This window comes from Anabrus simplex, chromosome 9 (genome assembly GCF_040414725.1).
Source record: "Anabrus simplex isolate iqAnaSimp1 chromosome 9, ASM4041472v1, whole genome shotgun sequence".
In the NCBI taxonomy this organism is placed as follows: Eukaryota; Metazoa; Arthropoda; class Insecta; order Orthoptera; family Tettigoniidae; genus Anabrus; species Anabrus simplex.
The window spans coordinates 78,992,297-79,013,992 of NC_090273.1; the positions used below are offsets into that span (position 1 = coordinate 78,992,297).

General features: G+C 41.8%; 1 protein-coding gene across 2 annotated transcripts in view; it reads right to left on the minus strand.

Annotated features, from left to right (window-relative positions):
• Window positions 1-204: 204 nt before the first annotated feature.
• Window positions 205-21,696, minus strand: part of LOC136880797 (fibroblast growth factor receptor substrate 2) — a 32,596-nt gene continuing 11,104 nt past the window's right edge. For both annotated transcript variants that reach the window (XM_067153327.2, XM_067153328.2), the window contains exon 5: window positions 205-3,331. In XM_067153327.2, the coding sequence (XP_067009428.1) occupies window positions 1,832-3,328 (1,497 nt within the window). In that variant the 5' untranslated portion in view covers window positions 3,329-3,331 and the 3' untranslated portion in view covers window positions 205-1,831. The remainder of the gene's footprint in view (window positions 3,332-21,696) is intronic.

Genomic DNA, 21,696 nt, shown 5'->3' on the forward strand with positions numbered 1-21,696 from the left:
CTATCGGCAGCCCTGAAAATGGTTTTCCGTGGTTTCCCATTTTCACACCAGGCAAATGCTGGGGCTGTACCTTAATTAAGGCCACGGCTGCTTCCTTCCAACTCCTAGGCTTTTCCTATCCCATCGTCGCCATAAGACCTATCTGTGTCGGTGCGACGTAAAGCCCCTAGCAGAAAAAAAAAAAAAAAAGATTCAAACCCACCATCTTCTGAATGCAAGTTCACAGCTACACAACCCTAATCATGCTGCCGACTCACTCGGTGGGAAGAACTTAAATCAGATGAAGACTGTGTAAGTGATGGAGCAGCTGACAATGGACAGTCATTCCTGAACATTCCTATACTTTTTTTTTTTTTTTGCTAGTTGTTTTACGTCGCACCGACACAGATAGGTCTTACGGCGACGATGGGACAGGAAAGGGCTAGGAGTGGGAAGGAAGCGGCCGTGGCCTTAATTAAGGTACAGCCCCAGCATTTGCCTGGTGTGAAAATGGGAAACCACGGAAAACCATTTTCAGGGCTGCCGACAGTGGGGTTCGAACCTACTATCTCCCGAATACTGGATACTGGCCGCACTTAAGCGACTGCAGCTATCGAGCTCGGTACCTATACTTTTAGTGAGGCAGTTGATGCTTTTCAGAAAGTTAAACAGTATGTTAAAAGTCGTGTTGTTCCCATGTTAAATTCAATGGAGTGTTTTATGAACTAGGTTCCTTGTGGAATAAGTAGTCTAATATAACATTCTAAGAAAAGAGGCACCCCAGGCAACGATGTATTTTAACAATATTTTAGGTTGATCTTTTTTCATTTTATTTTTGTTCATGAAATGTTCGTTTGTTATTGCTTAGGCCTATATTAACCATTCACGTTTTCTTGTAATTTTTACTTTCTATGCATGTCAAAAAGTTCATTGGCCCCTTTTAAAAACATTTAAGTGAAGTTTCACTATGATATAAAGCAGGTGGTTAGTTTTATGTGACTGCTGATATCGTGATCTTAGCCACGAAATTTCCAATTTGGGATCCAAACTAAGGGACGTGACCTTTCATTTTAAAAATTTCACGTGCATAGGCCAGATTTTGATCTGTCATCACCTGCCTGGGTGAGAAGCTAGTGATTATGCCACTCGGCTATCATGTCCTATTCACCTGTGATATGAAAACCAATCTAGTAGTAGTTGTTTCCAGTGCACATTCTACAATACTGTGCCATTAAAGAGAGAGGAGGTGGGGGAGCAACATCACTCATATCAAGAATGCTGCAGAGTTACAGTTAAATATGGAGCGCAGTATCTATTACAAGACAGATCACAATGAAGACCACGACATACAAGTACTTAATTTAAAAACAGCCTTTTTAAAATTAAATGAGAAATATGTAGATTTTATGGAACAGTTGTATGGACAAGATTAAGACTAGCAACACAATTAATATGCAAACAAAAGACCGGATCGCTAGGATAACGGTATGGGGAAAGTGTGCTATCCAAGATGACAGACCTTCAATACAACTCAAGAGTACCCCAACAAGAAAAACAGAAGACTCAGTACATTATTTTCACAGCTGCAGTAAAAAAACCACCACCACAGCAATGTACAAAAATACATCACCCTCAAGCGATCTTAATTGATGCTCTTACTCAGCAAAGATGGAAGATATTTCCACCAAACTCAATGGGTGTAGTCTTCTAAAATTTGGGACAATCTCTTTTACCCTTCTATTTACCTTTTACATATGATATAATCAGGCAGTTAAAAAAATAAAGTAGCAATAGATATATCCTTATTCAATTTTGGTGAGTATTCCAAGTAACATCTAGTTGAGCCGTTTGTTCACTCTGATGAACTGTGTCTTGTGGGTGGTGCAATCAAGTCATTGATGGTTGAATTATGCCTAGTCTTACGGGATCCTTCACTATCATTATCCATACTGGGATTGACAGAGTGAGAAAGTGCAACAGTTTTATTGAAATCAATTGTGGCATAACCTTCGGATGCCCTATGGGGTGAGTCAGGAGGGGGAACAAGCGAAGAAGGGGAAACTGAGCCCAGGGGAGATGTTGGTTGCTGGTGTGAAGGACCGTTGATACTCGTGGATACAGAGTCTGATTTACTTTGATCCAGGTCCAATACTATATAATTCACTTGACGCAGCTGATTGGGAGGGGGAGTCAAAACACTTTGCTGTGAATGGGAAACTTGCTGCATGATTGATGGACCCGAGTGTCGCTTTGGAAGGTAGCTACGAGGCACCTCGATTTCTCCCGGTTCCAGATTTGCATAGCAGTGCCAAGCTTCTTCTTTCTCCCAGTCATATTGAGAAGGTTGCACTCCTCCAGGACAGGATTTCATCCGACCCAGAGTGGGAAGGGGATCTGAAGTGGCTACCATGCCATTTTCACGACCAGGTATGATGTTCATGTACAAATGCCCTTGCTGCTGTTCAGCTGTCAGTTCTAGCATGGCATAGCTTCCATCACTGTCTGCATGGTAAGGTGGGGATAACGGACTGCTGTTGAGATCAACATTAACGTATGAAGCTGATGTGAAGGCTGCAGGACGAACAGATGCCACATCATTGGGAATGGGTAATGAAACACCATCCCCACTACCAATACTGAGACGAGAAATAGGTTTTTCTCCAGTAATGTCAGCAACTGTACCAGCGACACTAACAGGAAATGACTGACGAACAGGTTTCAAGTTGTTATTTTCACTCATTTCCATAGGAGCACCACTCGTCAAAAATAGTTCTTCATTAGCATAGTAAACACTGGGGTTACTGGAGGGCACAGGGTTCGGTAAAGGAACTGGAGGAGGTGAGGGAGAAGCTGTACCAAGAGGGCTCAAGGGACCATTACTACTGCTGCCAACACTGTCTAATCTTGCTGAACCTCCTCCATTTTGAGACAACGATCGTAAGCTGGTAGGAACATTATTACGAATGACTGCACGTACAGGTATTGGGTCCAGATAGTTCGATTCACCTGATGCACTCACTCTCGACGGGACTGCAGGCCCAGGGTTAGATGGCACGGGGAAATCACGGGAGATCGCATCTTCACCGGCATTGTTGCGAACCTGGATATGAGCTTGCAAAAGGTTGAATAATTGTTCTGCACGCTGACAGCGGAATGCATATATACCAGGACCAGTGGGGCAACGACGACCAGATTCAAAACTGAAGAGTTCGGCATCGAATCCATATCGCCTTAGACACCGCAAAGGCCATTTCACTGGTGGCTTGCGACGTTGATACAAGACCAGATCAGTATCGGTAATCTCTAGCCGACCAGGATTCAGTCGATTTCCATGGTCATCTACATTCATCACCTGTAAAAACGGAGCAGGACAGAAAATGTTAATGTTTACACCACAATTAAAATACAGCAAAATTTTCCTACTTCATACAAATCGTACAAAAAGTTCAAAGATGAGATGATATCACATGTGCAGAATTACCTTTCAAATACAACTCTAGATTTGGTATCTCAGTGATAAGTAGAGCCTGGATTTCTAACCAAAATGCATATTCTTTTCTGAACTTATAAATCTAAGTAATACAGCAAGGCATATTAATACAGCACAGAAAAAGGAGAAGGTTAAGAATAAATCTCAGTTCATTAAACACACCATGTTCAATAGTGCTTATAAATGCTTATATTGCAGGAAAGCAGTTTTGCTTGCTTATTTGATTATTTTTAGTTTAAATAACATATTTTGCCCACAAGTCACATTTTTAAAATTGCATATTTTATTCCTAACCGACATTTATCAGTCCCAATTTCATTTATATCAGCTAGTAGAAAAGTAATTTCAGTCAAATGCTTTAGAAAGCAAAGCTAGGGCGAGAGTGTAGAAGATGATATGAAATAATATGGCATAGTTAAAATTAGGAGATACCCCGCTGAGCCTCTTCTGTGAATAAGCTTCAATGGTATATTGTCACGTGCTTGGTGAATCCCAGAGTTCCCAACTGCAAGTCTGCAGTGTGTTAGTTGTGCATCATGTGTTGGTTCAGCAATATGTGTTATCGGTGCAAAGGAATGCCACCTACAAAAAACTCACAATTAGTACTATTAAGCAAATACATAAATGAGTTTGGTAGTGATATTTTCAGTGAGAATGGTCAATTTTTTTTTTTTTGGTGTGTGAAAAGTGTTTCTGCAAAGAAAAAAATACGACATTGTGCAGCATATTAATACAGCACAGCATAAGGAGAAGCTTAAGAATAAATCTAAGTTAAATCAACAACTAATTACAAGGTGAATAATCGAATTCAAGTGATACATTCTTCAAAGACTTGCGTTTAGTATTAGCAGTCTAATATACACAGTCGCGAAGCTCTGATGATGTTTTTCATCCACTGTGACTACAGCGCTCCAAGTGGCAAGGTAGAGGCAACTTGCTAGCAGACAACAGGGAACGAATTACCACTACAGTCTAAAATGGTCGTAACTTCCGAACCATTCATGCAAATAATGTCCTGACAAAGTTATTGTAATCCTTATGAATTAGTGGAGGAGGTCAAATAAGTTATTTCAATGAGGAGTTCGAGGATAATATCAAAATATTTATTTAATCTTAAGGAGTTATTTTTCTTTACCGCGGACTATAACATAAAATCGCTTCTAGAGGGCAACCGGTTCGAAATAGGTATATACCATCGCTGACTTTTTTGTAGAGGGTTTTATGCTCTACATTTCGTACGCTTACACTTGGGGTCTATCGTTGACGGTTCACGCAGCGTATGCCAAGGAAGCAAGCGACCGACCGACATCGAACCTGCCAAGTTGGGCTAAGAAGGCCAGCGCTCTAACATGGTTGGTCACTTGCTTTCTTGGCTGCCTGAACCGTCAACGATGGACCCCAAGTGTAAGCGTACGAAATGTAGAGCATAAAACCCTCTACAAAAAAGTCAGCGATGGTATATACCTATTTCGAACCGGATGCCCTCTAGAAGCAATTTTACCGAGCTCGATAGCTGCAGTCGCTTAAGTGCGGCCAGTATCCAGTATTCGGGAGATAGTAGGTTCGAACCACACTGTCGGCAGCCCTGAAAATGGTTTTCCGTGGTTTCCCATTTTCACACCAGGCAAATGCTGGGGCTGTACCTTAATTAAGGCCACAGCCGCTTCCTTCCCACTCCTAGTCCTTTCCTGTCCCATCGTCGCCGCAAGACCTATCTGTGTCGGTGCGACGTAAAACAACTAGCAAAAAAAAAAAAAAAAAAAAAAAAAAAAAAAAAAAAAAAAAAAAAAAAAAGAAGCGATTTTATGTTATAGTCCGCGGTAAAAAAACATAACTCCTTAAGATTAAATAAATATTTTGATATTATCCTCGAACTCCTCATCGAAATAACTCGTTTGACCTCCTCCACTATCTCGTAAGGATCACAATAACCTTGTCAGGACATTATTTGCATGAATGATTCAGAAGTTATGACCATTTTAGACTGTAGTGGTAATACGTTCCCTGTTGTCTGCTAGCAAGTTGCCTCTACCTCGCCGCTAGAGGTGCTAGTGTCGCTCCAGCTATCAAGTGGATGAACCTTCCTCTTATTAGAGCTTTGCAATTGTATATATTAGACTGTGGTATTAGTGAGTTCCAACATTTCATTGTGGAAATTAAATTATGGGCAGCTTCGGAAATTTTTAGAAAAATACATTAATAGAAGGGTGCCAAACAAATGTACAGTGTACAAAAAATTTACTTCACAGTGCTTTCAAGAAGTAATTTATAATATTTGAGATGAACTGAAGCACAAAAACATATGGATTTCTATTGATGAAACTGCAGATCCATCAGAACAGTGCATGTACAGTACTGTAGCTGTAGTTAGTGCTACAGAAGGAAGCAGCAGATAACTTCTTAATATACAAATACTTGACCGAATAAATCATTCAACCATTGCAAAAATTTTAAATGACTTGTTAACTTACGTGTGACCACAAGGGGTATGGTATGACAATGTACTGTTATTTCTCAACAATGCTGCTCTATGTATTGGAGCTGGATTGAAGTTCTTTACCCTAAATTAGTTTACCTCACCTGCCTTGCTCACACATACCTGCCAACTTTACAAAGCCAAAAATCAGGAGATTTAGAGATGAAAATCAGGAAAAATCGGGAGGAATCAGGAGACACAATTGCTCAAAACTGGTTATTCTACATATCTTACGCAATACAGGAGTACTATGGTACCGTATATTATAACACTTATTGTCTCAAAACACGACTGTTGTTATATGAGGCTCACAGGAAGTATGTGAGCGAGATAATCGTCTCTGATAAGCCTACCGAAAATAGTATGAACTCATGCTCCAGACGTGTGAATCAGTCATGCGCTTAGATGCCATTACTTAGAAAATGCATAGATTAATATACTGCATCTCGCGCCGGCGCGATTATGAGAAGCGCAATATTATTTTTATCAAGTAATAAATTAAAACTCGCCAGAATTGTCTCCAAATGGCTCTTAAAATCATTAGGAAATTCTATCACTAAATTACTAAAACAGACTCCAAATCTAGCGACTAGTCTCTAGAATCGACTAGACTGATGCGAACGAACAGGAACATAACACGCGAGAACGAGAGATTGACAGTCAATATACGCGTCGCGATACACAGGTTTCAATAAACATCGCACATTCGTGCGCATTTCTCGTATTAATAAACGTCGAAATTTTTTATTTCAAAGAGGCCAATGAGCAAAGGACTTCGGCCACTTGCTTACAAAGCTGAAATGGTGGGATTTGAAAACAAATGTTCAAAGTTCACTAAAATAAGTTAAAATCGGGAGAAATATTAGAATAATCGGGAGGCGGGAAAAACTGTCGAAAATCGGGAGTCTCCCGCCTAAATCGGGAAAGTTGGCAGGTATGCTCACATATCTACAACGTGTCACAGAAAGTGCTAGAAGCCAATATAAAGACAGGGCTCTTCTTGTTCCTAGCATGAACGTGACTGTAAGGCACCAAATAGAATTCAAAAAACTTGAACTCTTTCCAAACTGTCTTTCCTACTTCACCCAGTTTCAACTTTGTGGGGTTTGTGGTTACAGGCTGTGTCATACTACGTGGAACATTTCAGTGAAGTGAAAACATTTTTGTATTCCTTAAAGACGGAAGCAGCAGGATGTTTTGCTAAAATCGGTATCCAAGGAAAGATGCAGTATATTCATAACTGTTTCTCCAAAATACCTATTATAATACCGCTGGAAGTTTGAAATAATTTCTTGGAACATTCACTTTCATTGATGCATGAAATTTTAACAAACTGTCTTCAGAAACATGCGGTGTAGCTAAAACTACACTGACTGACAGAGCAAATGCAACACCAAGAAGGAGTGGTCAGAACTTTATGCCAATTGCAGGGTAGACTGACGTTACTGAGGTATGCTCATGATGTGAAATGCGCCGCTGTGCTGCGCACGTAGCGAACGATAAATGGGACACGGCGTTGGCGAATGGCCCACTTCGTACCGTGATTTCTCAGCCGACAGTCATTGTAGAACGTGTTGTCGTGTGCCACAGGACACGTGTATAGCTAAGAATGCCAGGCCGCCATCAACGGAGGCATTTCCAGCAGACAGACGACTTTACGAGGGGTATGGTGATCGGGCTGAGAAGGGCAGGTTGGTCGCTTCGTCAAATCGCAGCCGATACCCATAGGGATGTGTCCACGGTGCAGCACCTGTGGCGAAGATGGTTGGCGGAGGGACATGTGGCACGAGCGAGGGGTCCAGGCGCAGCCCGAGTGACGTCAGCACGCGAGGATCGGCGCATCCGGCGCCAAGCGGTGGCAGCCCCGCACGCACGTCAACCGCCATTCCTCAGCATGTGCAAGACACCCTGGCTGTTCCAATATCGACCAGAACAATTTCCCGTCGATTGGTTGAAGGAGGCCTGCACTCCCGGCGTCCGCTCAGAAGACTACCATTGACTCCACAGCATAGACGTGCACGCCTGGCATGGTGCCGGGGTAGAGCGACTTGGATGAGGGAATGGCGGAACATCGTGTTCTCCGATGAGTCACGCTTCTGTTCTGTCAGTGATCGTCACCGCAGACGAGTGTGGCGTCGGCGTGGAGAAAGGTCAAATCCGGCAGTAACTGTGGAGCGCCCTACCGCTAGACAACGCGGCATCATGGTTTGGGGCGCTATTGCGTATGATTCCACGTCACCTCTAGTGCGTATTCAAGGCACGTTAAATGCCCACCGCTACGTGCAGCATATGCTGCCGCCGGTGGCACTCCTGTACCTTCAGGGGCTGCCCAATGCTCTGTTTCAGCAAGATAATGCCCGCCCACACACTGCTCGCATCTCACAACAGGCTCTACGAGGTGTACAGATGCTTCCGTGGCCAGCGTACTCTCCGGATCTCTCACCAATCGAACACGTGTGGGATCTCATTGGACGCCGTTTGCAAACTCTGCCCCAGCCTCGTACGGACGACCAACTGTGGCAAATGGTTGACAGAGAATGGAGAACCATCCCTCAGGACACCATCCGCACTCTTATTGACTCTGTACCTCGACGTGTTTCTGCGTGCATCGCCGCTCGCGGTGGTCCTACATCCTACTGAGTCGATGCCGTGCGCATTGTGTAACCTGCATATCGGTTTGAAATAAACATCAATTATTCGTCCGTGCCATCTCTGTTTTTTCCCCAACTTTCATCCCTTTCGAACAACTCCTCCTTGGTGTTGCATTGTCACTGTCAGTCAGTGTACATTCAACAAGCTCAAATAAGGTTACAAGATATTAGAATCATTCCGTATTGACAGTTTTCACCTTACAAAGGAAAATTTAATGTCCAGGACATAGAATATTGAATAGGACATTACATTTTCCTTTGTGAAGTTAAGTAAGATTGAAAATGAAAACCTACAACCTGTTTTCTAATCATTCAAGTAAGGTTATCATTGAAAATTCTGGTTACAAAACAGAATGTTACATTTCTAAAAAATATTGTGATGACAGAACAGATAGTGAAGAGGAATTCACTGAAGAAGAGCTGTACTACTTCTCACATGCTCCTGAGATGTAGTGCCACCAATATTATATGGACTAGCCAAAGTCCATAAAGAGGATGCCTCAGACCGATAGTGCGATGTATGCCTGTCAAAATATCTAAGCAAATTGCTTTAGCCCCTCATGGGAAGTTCCGAAACCTATGTTACTCCCTGTATCTCGCTGACAAGTTTTCAACCATAACCATTCAGCCTAATGCACTTCTGGGGAGTTTTGTTGTGAAGTCCTTGTTCACTAAAGCACCAAGTGACTCGGTCATTTTTCTCACTGAGCATGTGTTCTCCGAATACATTATTAAGCTATTTTATCACTGCACATCTTTCAACTATTTCCTGTGGGATCGGCAATTTTATGAATGGACAGTGTGACTACTCCTACCACTACACTTACTATTACTTCCTTCACACAATATACTTTAAATTGGCTGAACACCAGTTGCTATAATAAGCAACAAAATTCGGACAGCATGCCTCTTATCTCAATTATTCTCAAGGTGTGAGGTGATAAACTCACACATCTGGCAATATACACGAATATGGATTAGGACAATTGTAGATTACGGTTGCATTTCCACAAATGAGGATTGTACTTGGAAATAGAATCACTTATTATTATTATTATTATTATTATTATTATTATTATTATTATTATTATTAAAAGAAAACTGAATTAATGACTAGTCACAATGAACTAGGATTGCTGTACTTCAATTTAACACTAAAAATATACCCTGTGAGATTTGTTGTTACATATGCAGAAAATTTAATCTAAATAAAGAAAAGCTATTGGCATAAACTTGAAATGAAATATGATATCGCTGCTGATTACATTCTTCTTCATGTTGTTAATGCATAACATGTCTGATGCTGTAATTACTGGATGTCTGCACACACGACTGTTGAACTTGAAAATCCTGTCTGCTGTTATCTTAACTTCTTATGTAACCTGGAGTTGACCTACATTCCCTGTCCGAGTGTAGTAAGCTCCAATGCAATTACATCCACTCAATATTTATTATTAGAAATTGGAAAACTTAACTGAAAGAACCTGTAATATCCAGGCATACTATCTAGTTTCACACATCCTGATAGCTACTATAGAGACTGTTGAAATAAATACAACAGTTCTATGCGATGTTAGATGTGTCTACGTTAGATTCAAATCTCGAACAAAGTTCCCAAATTGCATAGTAGAATTCAATAACGAATTCGAAGTACCATGACACTGTTAACTGCATATATCGGTTAAATTCGATATATACATTTCCATTGCTAGTTCTATCTGCTGCTCCACTATCAGTCCAGTACAAGTTTCTACTCGGATCAGACCACTACTCTGACACCTCTTCGATGATTCTTAGACCATCCCTTTAAACACCTCTTAGCACACTTAGAACACTTAGACCACTTCTTAGCTCTGATCACCACTCTTAGACGGGCCAACTATTCTTACCTCAACTTTTATAAACTTGTGATGACCACTCATCTCCCTACTATCTGGTCATCCCTTCCACACCAACATACGGTAGCTGGCGAATACGGACACACTATCAAAACCACATGGCCACGCACTATACAAAAGTAGTCTGCGTTTAACTAGCTTCCCCACGTGTATAAACTGTCACCACCTTGGATGTGTCAGCGGAAAATTTGCTTGCCTAATACCACCTCAGTTAAACATAGCCTTGGTTGCAAAATATCCTGTCAGCTCACCTACCCACAGCTACAAGTCACAGCATGATAATTTCAAATAAAAAAAACTCACTTATTTATGTACAGAATAATTACAAACAAAATTCCTTTATCCTATGATTAAATGACATAATATGCCTGATACCTAATTATATTACAGTCTAAATGAAGAAAATCAGAATATAAAATTTAATGAATCAGGTCAATTAATGATGATAATAATAATAATAATAATTGTACCGGGTGGTACACCTCCACGCCGCTAATTTAAATGCGCGCCAGTTAAAACTCCTCTGCTGGAGGAAGTCTGAACTTTATTGACGGTATTAATTTTCTACCTTCTCAGAAGATGTCACTACCTGTAAATTTTGGAGTTTTAGAACTGTGTCACTTTTGAGGTGTTTTTGTTTCGCTTGAAGTAAGAAGTGTGAACTTTCTCTTCTAGAGGACACTACTGAAGATCTACAATAGTGCAACCTAGTGCGGAGTCAAAGAACTATTTTTTTTTGGAGAAAATTTAATTTCAAGAGTTTGTTCTTTGTTAAATTTCTTTCTGTCATTGTTTAAGTTGGCAATATTTACCCCTTTCTTCCCCTTGTTATGAATGTATCCAATCTCGAATTTCTTCTATTAATTTCTGACCAATCTGGTGTATCTTCCCCCAACTTGAATCTGTTGCGGGGTCCTACCCAATAAAGAGTTTGTGGGAGGGTGTTTTCTTTCCCCTAACGCCTAGAACCTTCCGCGAGAGGATATAAACTGCTGATTTTCGGGTCTCCGGGCCACTTGTGTTCCATCTTTCAGTGTGTTAAGTACATAGCAGGGGGCGGGAAGCGCCTCTTTCTTCTCCAGCCGTTCAACACAAGGTAATGGCCGATTAATAACTTCTTTCTTTGCTAGCTCAGCAGTTTAACTTTCGGGGCGGGTTCTGAGCGTTCAACCATGTAACCTTTTCCTAAAATGTAACTACTCTTTTCATATATTCTCTTTCAAAACGACATATCGGGATAGAGAGTGCTTAACCCTCTCGAGCTCCCACTCACATCGTCCTGAGGTGAACTTATTTTTCTCAACCAATTCTTCCGTAATGTAATGTAAATTGCTATTAAGTCACCTCTGTAGTATGGGATTAGCCCTTGTATTAACGGCCTAGTGCCAAGTAGGTCTTAAGCAAAGTGTATTAGGAGTGCAAGTTCGCCTCCTCTCAAATTGTATTTTAGAGGTCATGTATTAATCTTCTTGTTATTTAACAGACCTCAGTAGGTTGGGTATTTTGCCCCTGTGTATATGTCCTTTGAGGACGGCTTAAAGGTGGAGTTCGGAGTGGCCTATGATAGGCTTGTATTTTAGGGGGAAGTTGCCCTTTTTGAAAATTGTGTTTCTGCCTCAAGGAGGCTTTTGGATGTAATTGGAAGCAGATGTTTCTGGCATGTTTGGGGGTTTTCGGCCCCTTTGTTGTATGGTGTTCATTGTAAGGTTGGGCTCATTGCTCAAGAATTATGTTTCTGACTTTTGAAGCCCCAAATGGGGTACCTATGTAAATGTATTTGTCAATCGTGTTTCGGCTACTAAGTACCTGTTCTATTTGTTGTTACCTAATTTTGAAAAGAAAATATAACCTTGTTAAATTTTAAAATTAATTTCACTTTAGTAGCTTGAGACCCGTTCACCACCCCGCACCTTCTTTCATGCATAACTACCACCAAAACACGGTAACAAGTGGTAGCAGAGCGTGGCTGAATGGGTCTCAATTTAGCCCCTTTTGACGGCTATACATTGTTTTGATCCGAACTCTAACCATTTTCTCAGTTGCTGGAATTTTTTGACCTTTTCAAAATTGGTCTGTCATCATGCCCGGCCCTCGCGATGTTCTCCTTCTTAACTATTTGCGCAAGGAGGAGTTGATCTATGAATTAACTATCAGAAATGTGCAATCTGGAGGCACGGTTGCAATAGACACTAACAAGCTTAGAGAGTCCCTTGATTTGCCCATTTCCATCCCCAATTTGGGAGAGAAAGAAATTGACGACTCTCTTTCCACGATCACGGAGAATATTACTGGGCTAGCTTCTGTAATTAGTTTTTTTGATGAAAATGATCCGTCTCCTAATCAAATTAAGCGTGTGCAAGGCAGGCTATATCATTTTTCGAATAGGGTTAACGATCTGTTGTCTCTAAAACTGAATGACGTTCAGAGGAAGGAAGCTAGTACGCTCCTGGAAAATATTTCCGAATTATCTAGTAAGGTCACTCAATTGTTAACTGGGGAAGTTCCTCCCAAATCTGATCAGCCCACCATAGTGAATGTAGGTAGCGAGGAAGAACCTGCTAAGGGAGAAGTAAATAGGAAAACCATCGCTGCTCAAACTATCTCTGCCCCATTGGACAACGAGTCTGAACGCCGTGCATCGCTGAGTAACATCCGTTCTGAATTAACTTCCTTGCCATTGAAACCTTTACCTACTATGTCACCCGGGTTTAGTAGCTTGCCTCATCCATTGGCAATGTTGCTCAGAGGTATTTCTAAGTTTTCCGTTAATACCACCAGTGACGTAATTTCATTTTTAAGATTTCTAGTGGAATTTCAGGATCATGCCCTTGTTTTTTCTCTTTCTCCATGTCAAATCTTGCAAATTATCTATCCGTATGCTATTGGTATTCTCTCTGATAAAATCGTAAGAGCCATTGCCGAGCAATCATCTATTGAGGATTTCCATGCCCACTTGCTAGCTAACTTCATCCCTGCTAGGGCCAGGTCCTCCCTTATTCAGAAGTACTATTATCGTGTACAGCACTTGGATGAAAACTTGGCTGATTTCATACAGGACATTAAGTTTTATACTAGGGTGTTTGCCCTTCATTTTCCTGAAGATCAGATTGTACAGGCTATTGTAGAGGGAATTTCACCTCCCTATAGGTCATGTTTGTGTTTCGCGGCGTGTCCGCAAACCTTCTCTGAACTTGAAGCATTGGCCGTCTCAGCGGAAGGAGTTAGATACGCCGATTCTTTGCGTGTCGCGAAAGAACCCCCGCCTTCCTTTAGTAACACTCGGCCTCCACCTCGCCGACCAGTCAATCCCCGTAAATGTTATGCTTGCGGGTCGCCTGACCATCTGCGCAACAAGTGTCCTCTGATCAAGTCTAGTAGGGCAAATAATGGAGCGGGTTCATCACAAGGCTGTTTTAAATGTGGGGCTTTCTCACATATCGCAAAGAATTGTCCCAATTCGAATAGCACCCCCTCCTGCTCAACTTCTGGTGTAACTTCCAACAACAATCAAAAGTGACTAGTGGCGGCGGCTGAGTCAACTAATTCTGCTTCCCAAGGCTCAGCCCCTGGCAAAAAGGTCGAGAATTCAGGGAACGATAAGTCTTCGAATACATCTCTTGAATGCCCCAAAGAGTGTCTTAGGATTGTGGCGGATACCCCCGCACCTGTTCCTTTTCTTAAGATTGAGTTAAATAACGAGCCTATAACAGCTCTCTTAGATTCAGGCAGTGTTTGTTCGATTATTTCGGCTGAATGGTATTCTAAATTGAAAGCTGTTTGTAAACTACCTGACTACGTCTCATCTCCTATTCAATACGTTTCGGCTAATTCATCTCCATTAGAAATTCTAGGTTCCGTACTGGTCAAAATTCGTATTTTTAAATTTACATGGAAAATTAAATTGTTTGTGGCTAAGCACTTGTCTTGCCCCATCATACTGGGAGCGGACTTTATTTCTCACACTGGTCTTGTGCTCGATCTTCAGAGTAAGTCGTGCACATTCAAATTTGCTTCTAGTTGTAAAATACCACTATTAAAGTGTAATTCTGTGTCATGTTCTTCTATTTCGCCTACCCAGGATGAGATGTTGTTAGACCTTAGACATCTACCTGAGGAGCAGGCTGATAGTATTCGCAAACTGTGTCAGTCGTTTCCCGAGGTGTTCTCTGATACTCTTGGTGTTACTGACCTTATTGAATACAAAATTGAGGTCACGGATTCGATTCCTGTCCGTTTTCCACCTTATAGGCTATCTCCACCTAAAATGAAGGCTCTGAAAGAAATTATCGATCAGATGTTGAAGGATGGTATTATTAGGCCCTCTAAGTCGGCGTATTCATCGCCTATTTTTCTAGTCCCGAAACCCCAAGGAGGCTTCAGGCATGTCATTGATTACAGGGCTCTCAATCGGAAGGTGGTGTTGCAATCTGTGCCCCTTCCTGACCTTCATTCTTGTTTTTCATGGTTTCGTAAGGCCAAGTTCTTCACCATCTTGGACTTAAATCAGGCCTATAATCAAATTCCCCTTGCCGAAGAGTCTAAACACCTTACAGCGTTTGCCACGGACTGGAATTTATATGAATACAACCGCGTGCCTTTCGGGCTCCCTACGGGAGCAGCTGTGCTCACTAGGCTACTAGATAGGGTTTTCTCCGACATCAAATTCGAGTACTTATATCACTACTTAGATGATGTCGTCGTATTTTCAGAGACTTTTGAAGAACATCTTGATCATCTGCGAGAAGTTCTCGATCGCCTTCGTAAGGCTGGGTTAACCGTTAAGTTGTCCAAGGTCGCCTCTGCTAAGCCCTCTATGTCATTCCTAGGGCATATTGTGTCACCCGATGGTGTAGCAATCGATCATTCTAGAACACAGGCCATCCGTGATTTTAAACCTCCCAAGGACATTAAAGGTATCGCCAGGTTCATTGGTATGGTGAATTTCTTCAGAAAGTTCATTCCTAACTTTGCTAATAGAGCGGCGCCCTTAAACCTTCTTCGTAGGAAAGGCATCAAATTCGAGTGGGGACCTTCTCAACAAGCCGCTTTTGAAGATCTGAAATTAGCTCTCTGTAATGCCCCTGTCCTTGCTATGCCTGATTTCTCAAAGAAATTCATCGTCCAAACGGACGCGTCATCGTCAGCTGTAGCTGCAGTCCTTCTTCAAGAGACTGAACTAGGGAGGCGACCCATCGCCTATGCATCTAGGACTCTATCGGCTCAAGAAGCCAAGTATTCCATCTATGAGCTCGAAGGGTTGGCAGTCTTATTTGCCTTAGAAAAGTTCCGTCTCTATCTGGAACATGTCAAATTCGACCTGGAAACAGATAATCAAGCCCTAAGCTGGGTCTTAGGTAGGCCGCGTCGTACTGGTCGTATAGCCCGCTGGGCTATTCGTATTTCCGCCTTCCAGTTTGATGTTAGACATATCAGAGGTACCGAAAATGTTGTTGCTGATGGATTCAGCCGTATGTTTCATAACGACGTCGAGACCCACGAACCGGTCGATAGTTCATCACCTTCCGAGTCCATACTATCTGGTGTTAATGCCATCTTAACAGATGCTCCCATGCTTTTTAGGGATATTGAGAAATACCAACGTGAAGATCCGACGCTGGCTCCGATAATGGAAACCCTTTCTTCTGGGGAACATGCTGTCCCTTATGTTCTGAGGAATGGTGTTCTATGTTGCCCTTCGAGGCATGATAAGTTGATGAAAGTTGTTGTTCCAGCGGTTCTTGTACCTATGATCTTCAAGTATTATCATGAGACCCCATTAGGAGGGCATCTGGGTATCTTTAAAACTCGTGAAAAGATTCGTGAAATGTTCATCTGGAAAGGTATGGACGGTGAAATCCGTGAACTTGTAAAAGCTTGTAAATCTTGTTTGCTCAGTAAACCAACCATGTCCACCAAGGTAGGCCTCTTGTCTTCGCATCAAGCATCGCGCCCCATGGAACGCCTGTATATTGATTATGTAGGACCCTTCCCCCAGTCAAAGGGAAATGCCAACAAGTTCATCTTTGTGTGCGTAGATGGTTTTACCAGATTTTCTTGGTTATTTCCGACTAAGCTGGCTACCGCTCAGTCTACCATTACCTGCTTAAATTCTATTTTTGCTTCTTTTGGTCCGTGTCAATATATTGTATCTGATAATGCTAAGGCTTTTACATCTAATTTATTTCGTAAATTCTGTTTTGACTTATCCATCTCTCATGTAACCACTTCTGCTTATTACCCTCAACCATCTCTGGCTGAACGGGTTAATCGTAATCTCAGGTCCGCACTGATTGCCTATCATCATGAAGATCATTCCAGGTGGGACTCGTCCCTGCATTGGATAGCTTTTGCTTTGAATTCGGCGGTTCATGAATCTCACAAGTTTACTCCAGCTTCTTTGATGTTCAAGTTTGTTCCCAACTCGCCGCTCTCTAACCTCTGGTCTCTGAACGACATTCTACCCGAGACAATAGATCCGGATAACATTAAAGATCTTTGGAAGAAGGCTAAAGCTAATCTTAAAGTATCTCATGAAAAGGTTAGGGAAAGGTATGATCGTGGACGGAGACCCACCCCTTTAAAGGTAGGTGACCAAGTAATGGTCAAAAATTTTGTTCCCGCGGGCAAGCTTGCCCCCAGATTTCATGGGCCTTGTATAATTCTCGATTTCCTCACCCCGGTTACGTTGTTAGTAAGCAATCCAGCCACCGAGAGGATATTTAGGGTTCACCTGTCACAGGTGAAACCAGTGTAAATTTTGTGTCAACTTGCTTCATATAATTTGAAAGGAATATGAAGGTTATATTTTTTTTTGAGTTCAACTTTTAAGGCATTCTGCTCCTTCTATTTTATTTTATATGTAAGCATTTCTTGTAAACCTTCCCCGATCCGTTAAACTGCCATTCTGTCCTTGCCTCGGCCATTACCACGCTCCCGTCTCCTGCTTCAATCCACACTGTGGCTTGATTTGAGTAAATGCCATGGATATCCGCACGCCGCTGGCCCCTCAACCTCTCCACAAGCCTGTACCCTCAAAGAAGATGATAGTCAAACACAATTCTGCCGCCAAGCTTTAATGTTTCAGTGCCCCCGCAGCCGCGCGACGCCGTGCAGCTACTGGAGCAGAGGACGGGCCCCCTCGGCCCCAGCGAGGACGACGTGTGCACGGCGAGCCGGAGCTCTCCTCCCGGCCAAGGCTGATGTGCGGCGCACGACCTGCTACTTGCCCGCGGCCTGTATATGTTCACCGCGGGCGCGGCGTGCTTCAACACCTCTGCTCCCCTCATAGTGCGGGCGAGCGGTATCTCAGGGTACTTGAGGGGTCCGAGCGGCCTCCTTTGGACGCAAGCTGCAACGGCCGGTCTGGCCATCCAACTTAGCCTACATCAACTACATGGACAGTCACTATAAGAGATGACTACACTTGGGAATTCAACAACAAATTTGGTGGACATTGCAAAATTTTTCATCACCTTTTAAAAGATTATCTTCAGAAATTCGCCTTCTACAAACATAAAAACCTTACGTTACCAATTACAACAAAAATTTTGGAACTGAATTAAGAAATTTCTCAAATACTTCTGCAATTTATTTTAATATCAACATCAAAACTTGGACCTTATTTTCAAACAAAAGTTTATGTTCTTCTGTGTTACCCCTTGGAGGAACTTTTGGGGGGGGAGGTCTGTACCGGGTGGTACACCTCCACGCCGCTAATTTAAATGCGCGCCAGTTAAAACTCCTCTGCTGGAGGAAGTCTGAACTTTATTGACGGTATTAATTTTCTACCTTCTCAGAAGATGTCACTACCTGTAAATTTTGGAGTTTTAGAACTGTGTCACTTTTGAGGTGTTTTTGTTTCGCTTGAAGTAAGAAGTGTGAACTTTCTCTTCTAGAGGACACTACTGAAGATCTACAATAGTGCAACCTAGTGCGGAGTCAAAGAACTATTTTTTTTTGGAGAAAATTTAATTTCAAGAGTTTGTTCTTTGTTAAATTTCTTTCTGTCATTGTTTAAGTTGGCAATATTTACCCCTTTCTTCCCCTTGTTATGAATGTATCCAATCCCGAATTTCTTCTATTAATTTCTGACCAATCTGGTGTATCTTCCCCCAACTTGAATCTGTTGCGGGGTCCTACCCAATAAAGAGTTTGTGGGAGGGTGTTTTCTTTCCCCTAACGCCTAGAACCTTCCGCGAGAGGATATAAACTGCTGATTTTCGGGTCTCCGGGCCACTTGTGTTCCATCTTTCAGTGTGTTAAGTACATAGCAGGGGGCGGGAAGCGCCTCTTTCTTCTCCAGCCGTTCAACACAAGGTAATGGCCGATTAATAACTTCTTTCTTTGCTAGCTCAGCAGTTTAACTTTCGGGGCGGGTTCTGAGCGTTCAACCATGTAACCTTTTCCTAAAATGTAACTACTCTTTTCATATATTCTCTTTCAAAACGACATATCGGGATAGAGAGTGCTTAACCCTCTCGAGCTCCCACTCACATCGTCCTGAGGTGAACTTATTTTTCTCAACCAATTCTTCCGTAATGTAATGTAAATTGCTATTAAGTCACCTCTGTAGTATGGGATTAGCCCTTGTATTAACGGCCTAGTGCCAAGTAGGTCTTAAGCAAAGTGTATTAGGAGTGCAAGTTCGCCTCCTCTCAAATTGTATTTTAGAGGTCATGTATTAATCTTCTTGTTATTTAACAGACCTCAGTAGGTTGGGTATTTTGCCCCTGTGTATATGTCCTTTGAGGACGGCTTAAAGGTGGAGTTCGGAGTGGCCTATGATAGGCTTGTATTTTAGGGGGAAGTTGCCCTTTTTGAAAATTGTGTTTCTGCCTCAAGGAGGCTTTTGGATGTAATTGGAAGCAGATGTTTCTGGCATGTTTGGGGGTTTTCGGCCCCTTTGTTGTATGGTGTTCATTGTAAGGTTGGGCTCATTGCTCAAGAATTATGTTTCTGACTTTTGAAGCCCCAAATGGGGTACCTATGTAAATGTATTTGTCAATCGTGTTTCGGCTACTAAGTACCTGTTCTATTTGTTGTTACCTAATTTTGAAAAGAAAATATAACCTTGTTAAATTTTAAAATTAATTTCACTTTAGTAGCTTGAGACCCGTTCACCACCCCGCACCTTCTTTCATGCATAACTACCACCAAAACACGGTAACAATAATAATAATAATAATAATAATAATAATAATAATAATAATAATAAATGCTGAATGAAATCTGTAACCCTGTTGTACGGTTACAACAGATGGTGTGGCTATGGCAAGTCCACTTTCATCTGCAGTGGTTAATTTCTTCACAGAGCATTTTGAGGAGGAGGCTATTTTTTTGGCGTCTGTCAAATCGATGATTTGGCGGAGGTATGTTAATGATATATTTGTGGGTCCACACAGAAGATCATGAGAAACTTCACCATTTTCTAGACCGTCTAAAACAGCTGCATACCTTCCTTTCATCCACAATTTACAGAACTGCCAAGATTCTTCGCAAGCAATATACTAAAACCACATTTGGTACAGTTATAAAACAATTTCACTGTTTAAGTACAGTAAAAAAAACCATATTTGGTACCATTATAAAAATTTAACACGGTTTAAGTAAAAGCAAAGCAAAATTCTCTCCACTGTTACATCCTGCAGTGTACGAAATTCTTTGTACTTGTGGCTAGGTATACATTGGCCAAACATGCTGGTCCATTGGGACCTGTATCATGGAACACCAAAGAATTATCCATCTCAAACAGCCAGGCAGGTCAGCAATAGATGAGCATGCCCTATTGTCAGGTCATGATGGTGTGCTCCAAGATGTTTGAGCTCTTACCCACACAAAACACAACAGCTCTAGGATCATATGGGAAGTAGTACAAATATGTAAAATTACTAATAATTTCAACAAGGACACTGGCTACCAATTAAGCAATATGTAGTTGCAAGCCATTCAAGATTTACATAGGTAGCTCTCTTCTCCGTCCTTCACTTTCATTAATTAGTTTTAGTTTTTTCCAAAATCATATGCTCCTCATCACTAGAAGGTTTGTTCTAGGCTATGTGTCATACTTTCATAATCTGTGTGAATTTGCTATTGTGTTAATTCTTACTTCTTTTTATTCTTGTTTCTTCAACTTCGTTGTAGTAGGTTCTTTTTCCCCACTCCTGACTCCCACATAGTTTCTTCTTTTTTTCCATTTTTCTACTCACTTTTCATCTTCAATCTATTCTTTTGTCCTTGCTAGTCTCTTGCTGCATTTTATTTACTATTTACTTCTTCTACCATATTACTCTCCCATCACCTTTGATTAATCTGATGACCTTGCTGTCTATTTCACACAAAAAAAACACACACACACATTGAACAGGAAAAATCTTACTTTGAGCTAAGATAGTGTCAATGTTTCCCACTCAGAATGCTAGCACACAGTGAGCCATTTGGAGACAAATGAGAGTGCCACTTACAATTTTATTATTTTACAATTGGCTTTACATTTCATCAACACAGATAGGTCTCATGGCGATGATGGAACAAGAAAGGGCTAAGAGTGGGAAGGAAGTGGCTGTGGCCTTAATTAAGATACTTGACTTAATTCCTTTCACTCCGGCGTGGAGCACAGGGCACATAATTAAGGTACAGCCCCAGCTTGCCTGGTGTGAAAATGGGAAACCACGAAAAACCATCCTCAGGGCTGCTGACAGTGGGGTCCGAACCCACTAACTCCCAAATGCAAGCTCACAGCTGTGCGCCCCTAAGAGCACGGCCAGAACTTCAAGTATTGTGTGAAGTTCAAACCACCATTGTCAGGGAAGTCTTTCTAGCGGACAGACATATTCTCTCTTACAAAGACGTGGAGCAAAGTCTCCGTGAACCATAAATAATTTCCCTTCGTCTTCTCTGACACGGCAAAATCCCGAAGATTATCTTATAAAATGCCTTTTCTAGGCCAATAAAAGTAATATATGTGCCCTGTCCTTTCGCAACCAAATGAAAATCCATAGCCTGTTTCCCGTCATTCGACCGGGTCAGGAATGGAATGAACGAAGCCCCCATCTAGCGGCGAGGATAGGAATCGTGCTGGCTGTCAAAGCCTGTCTTACTCCTCTGGGGCAATGATCAATGAATGACAGATGAAATGAAATTATATTGGAGAGTGCTGCTGGAATGAAATATGACAGGGAAAACCAGAGTACCCAGAGAAAAAAC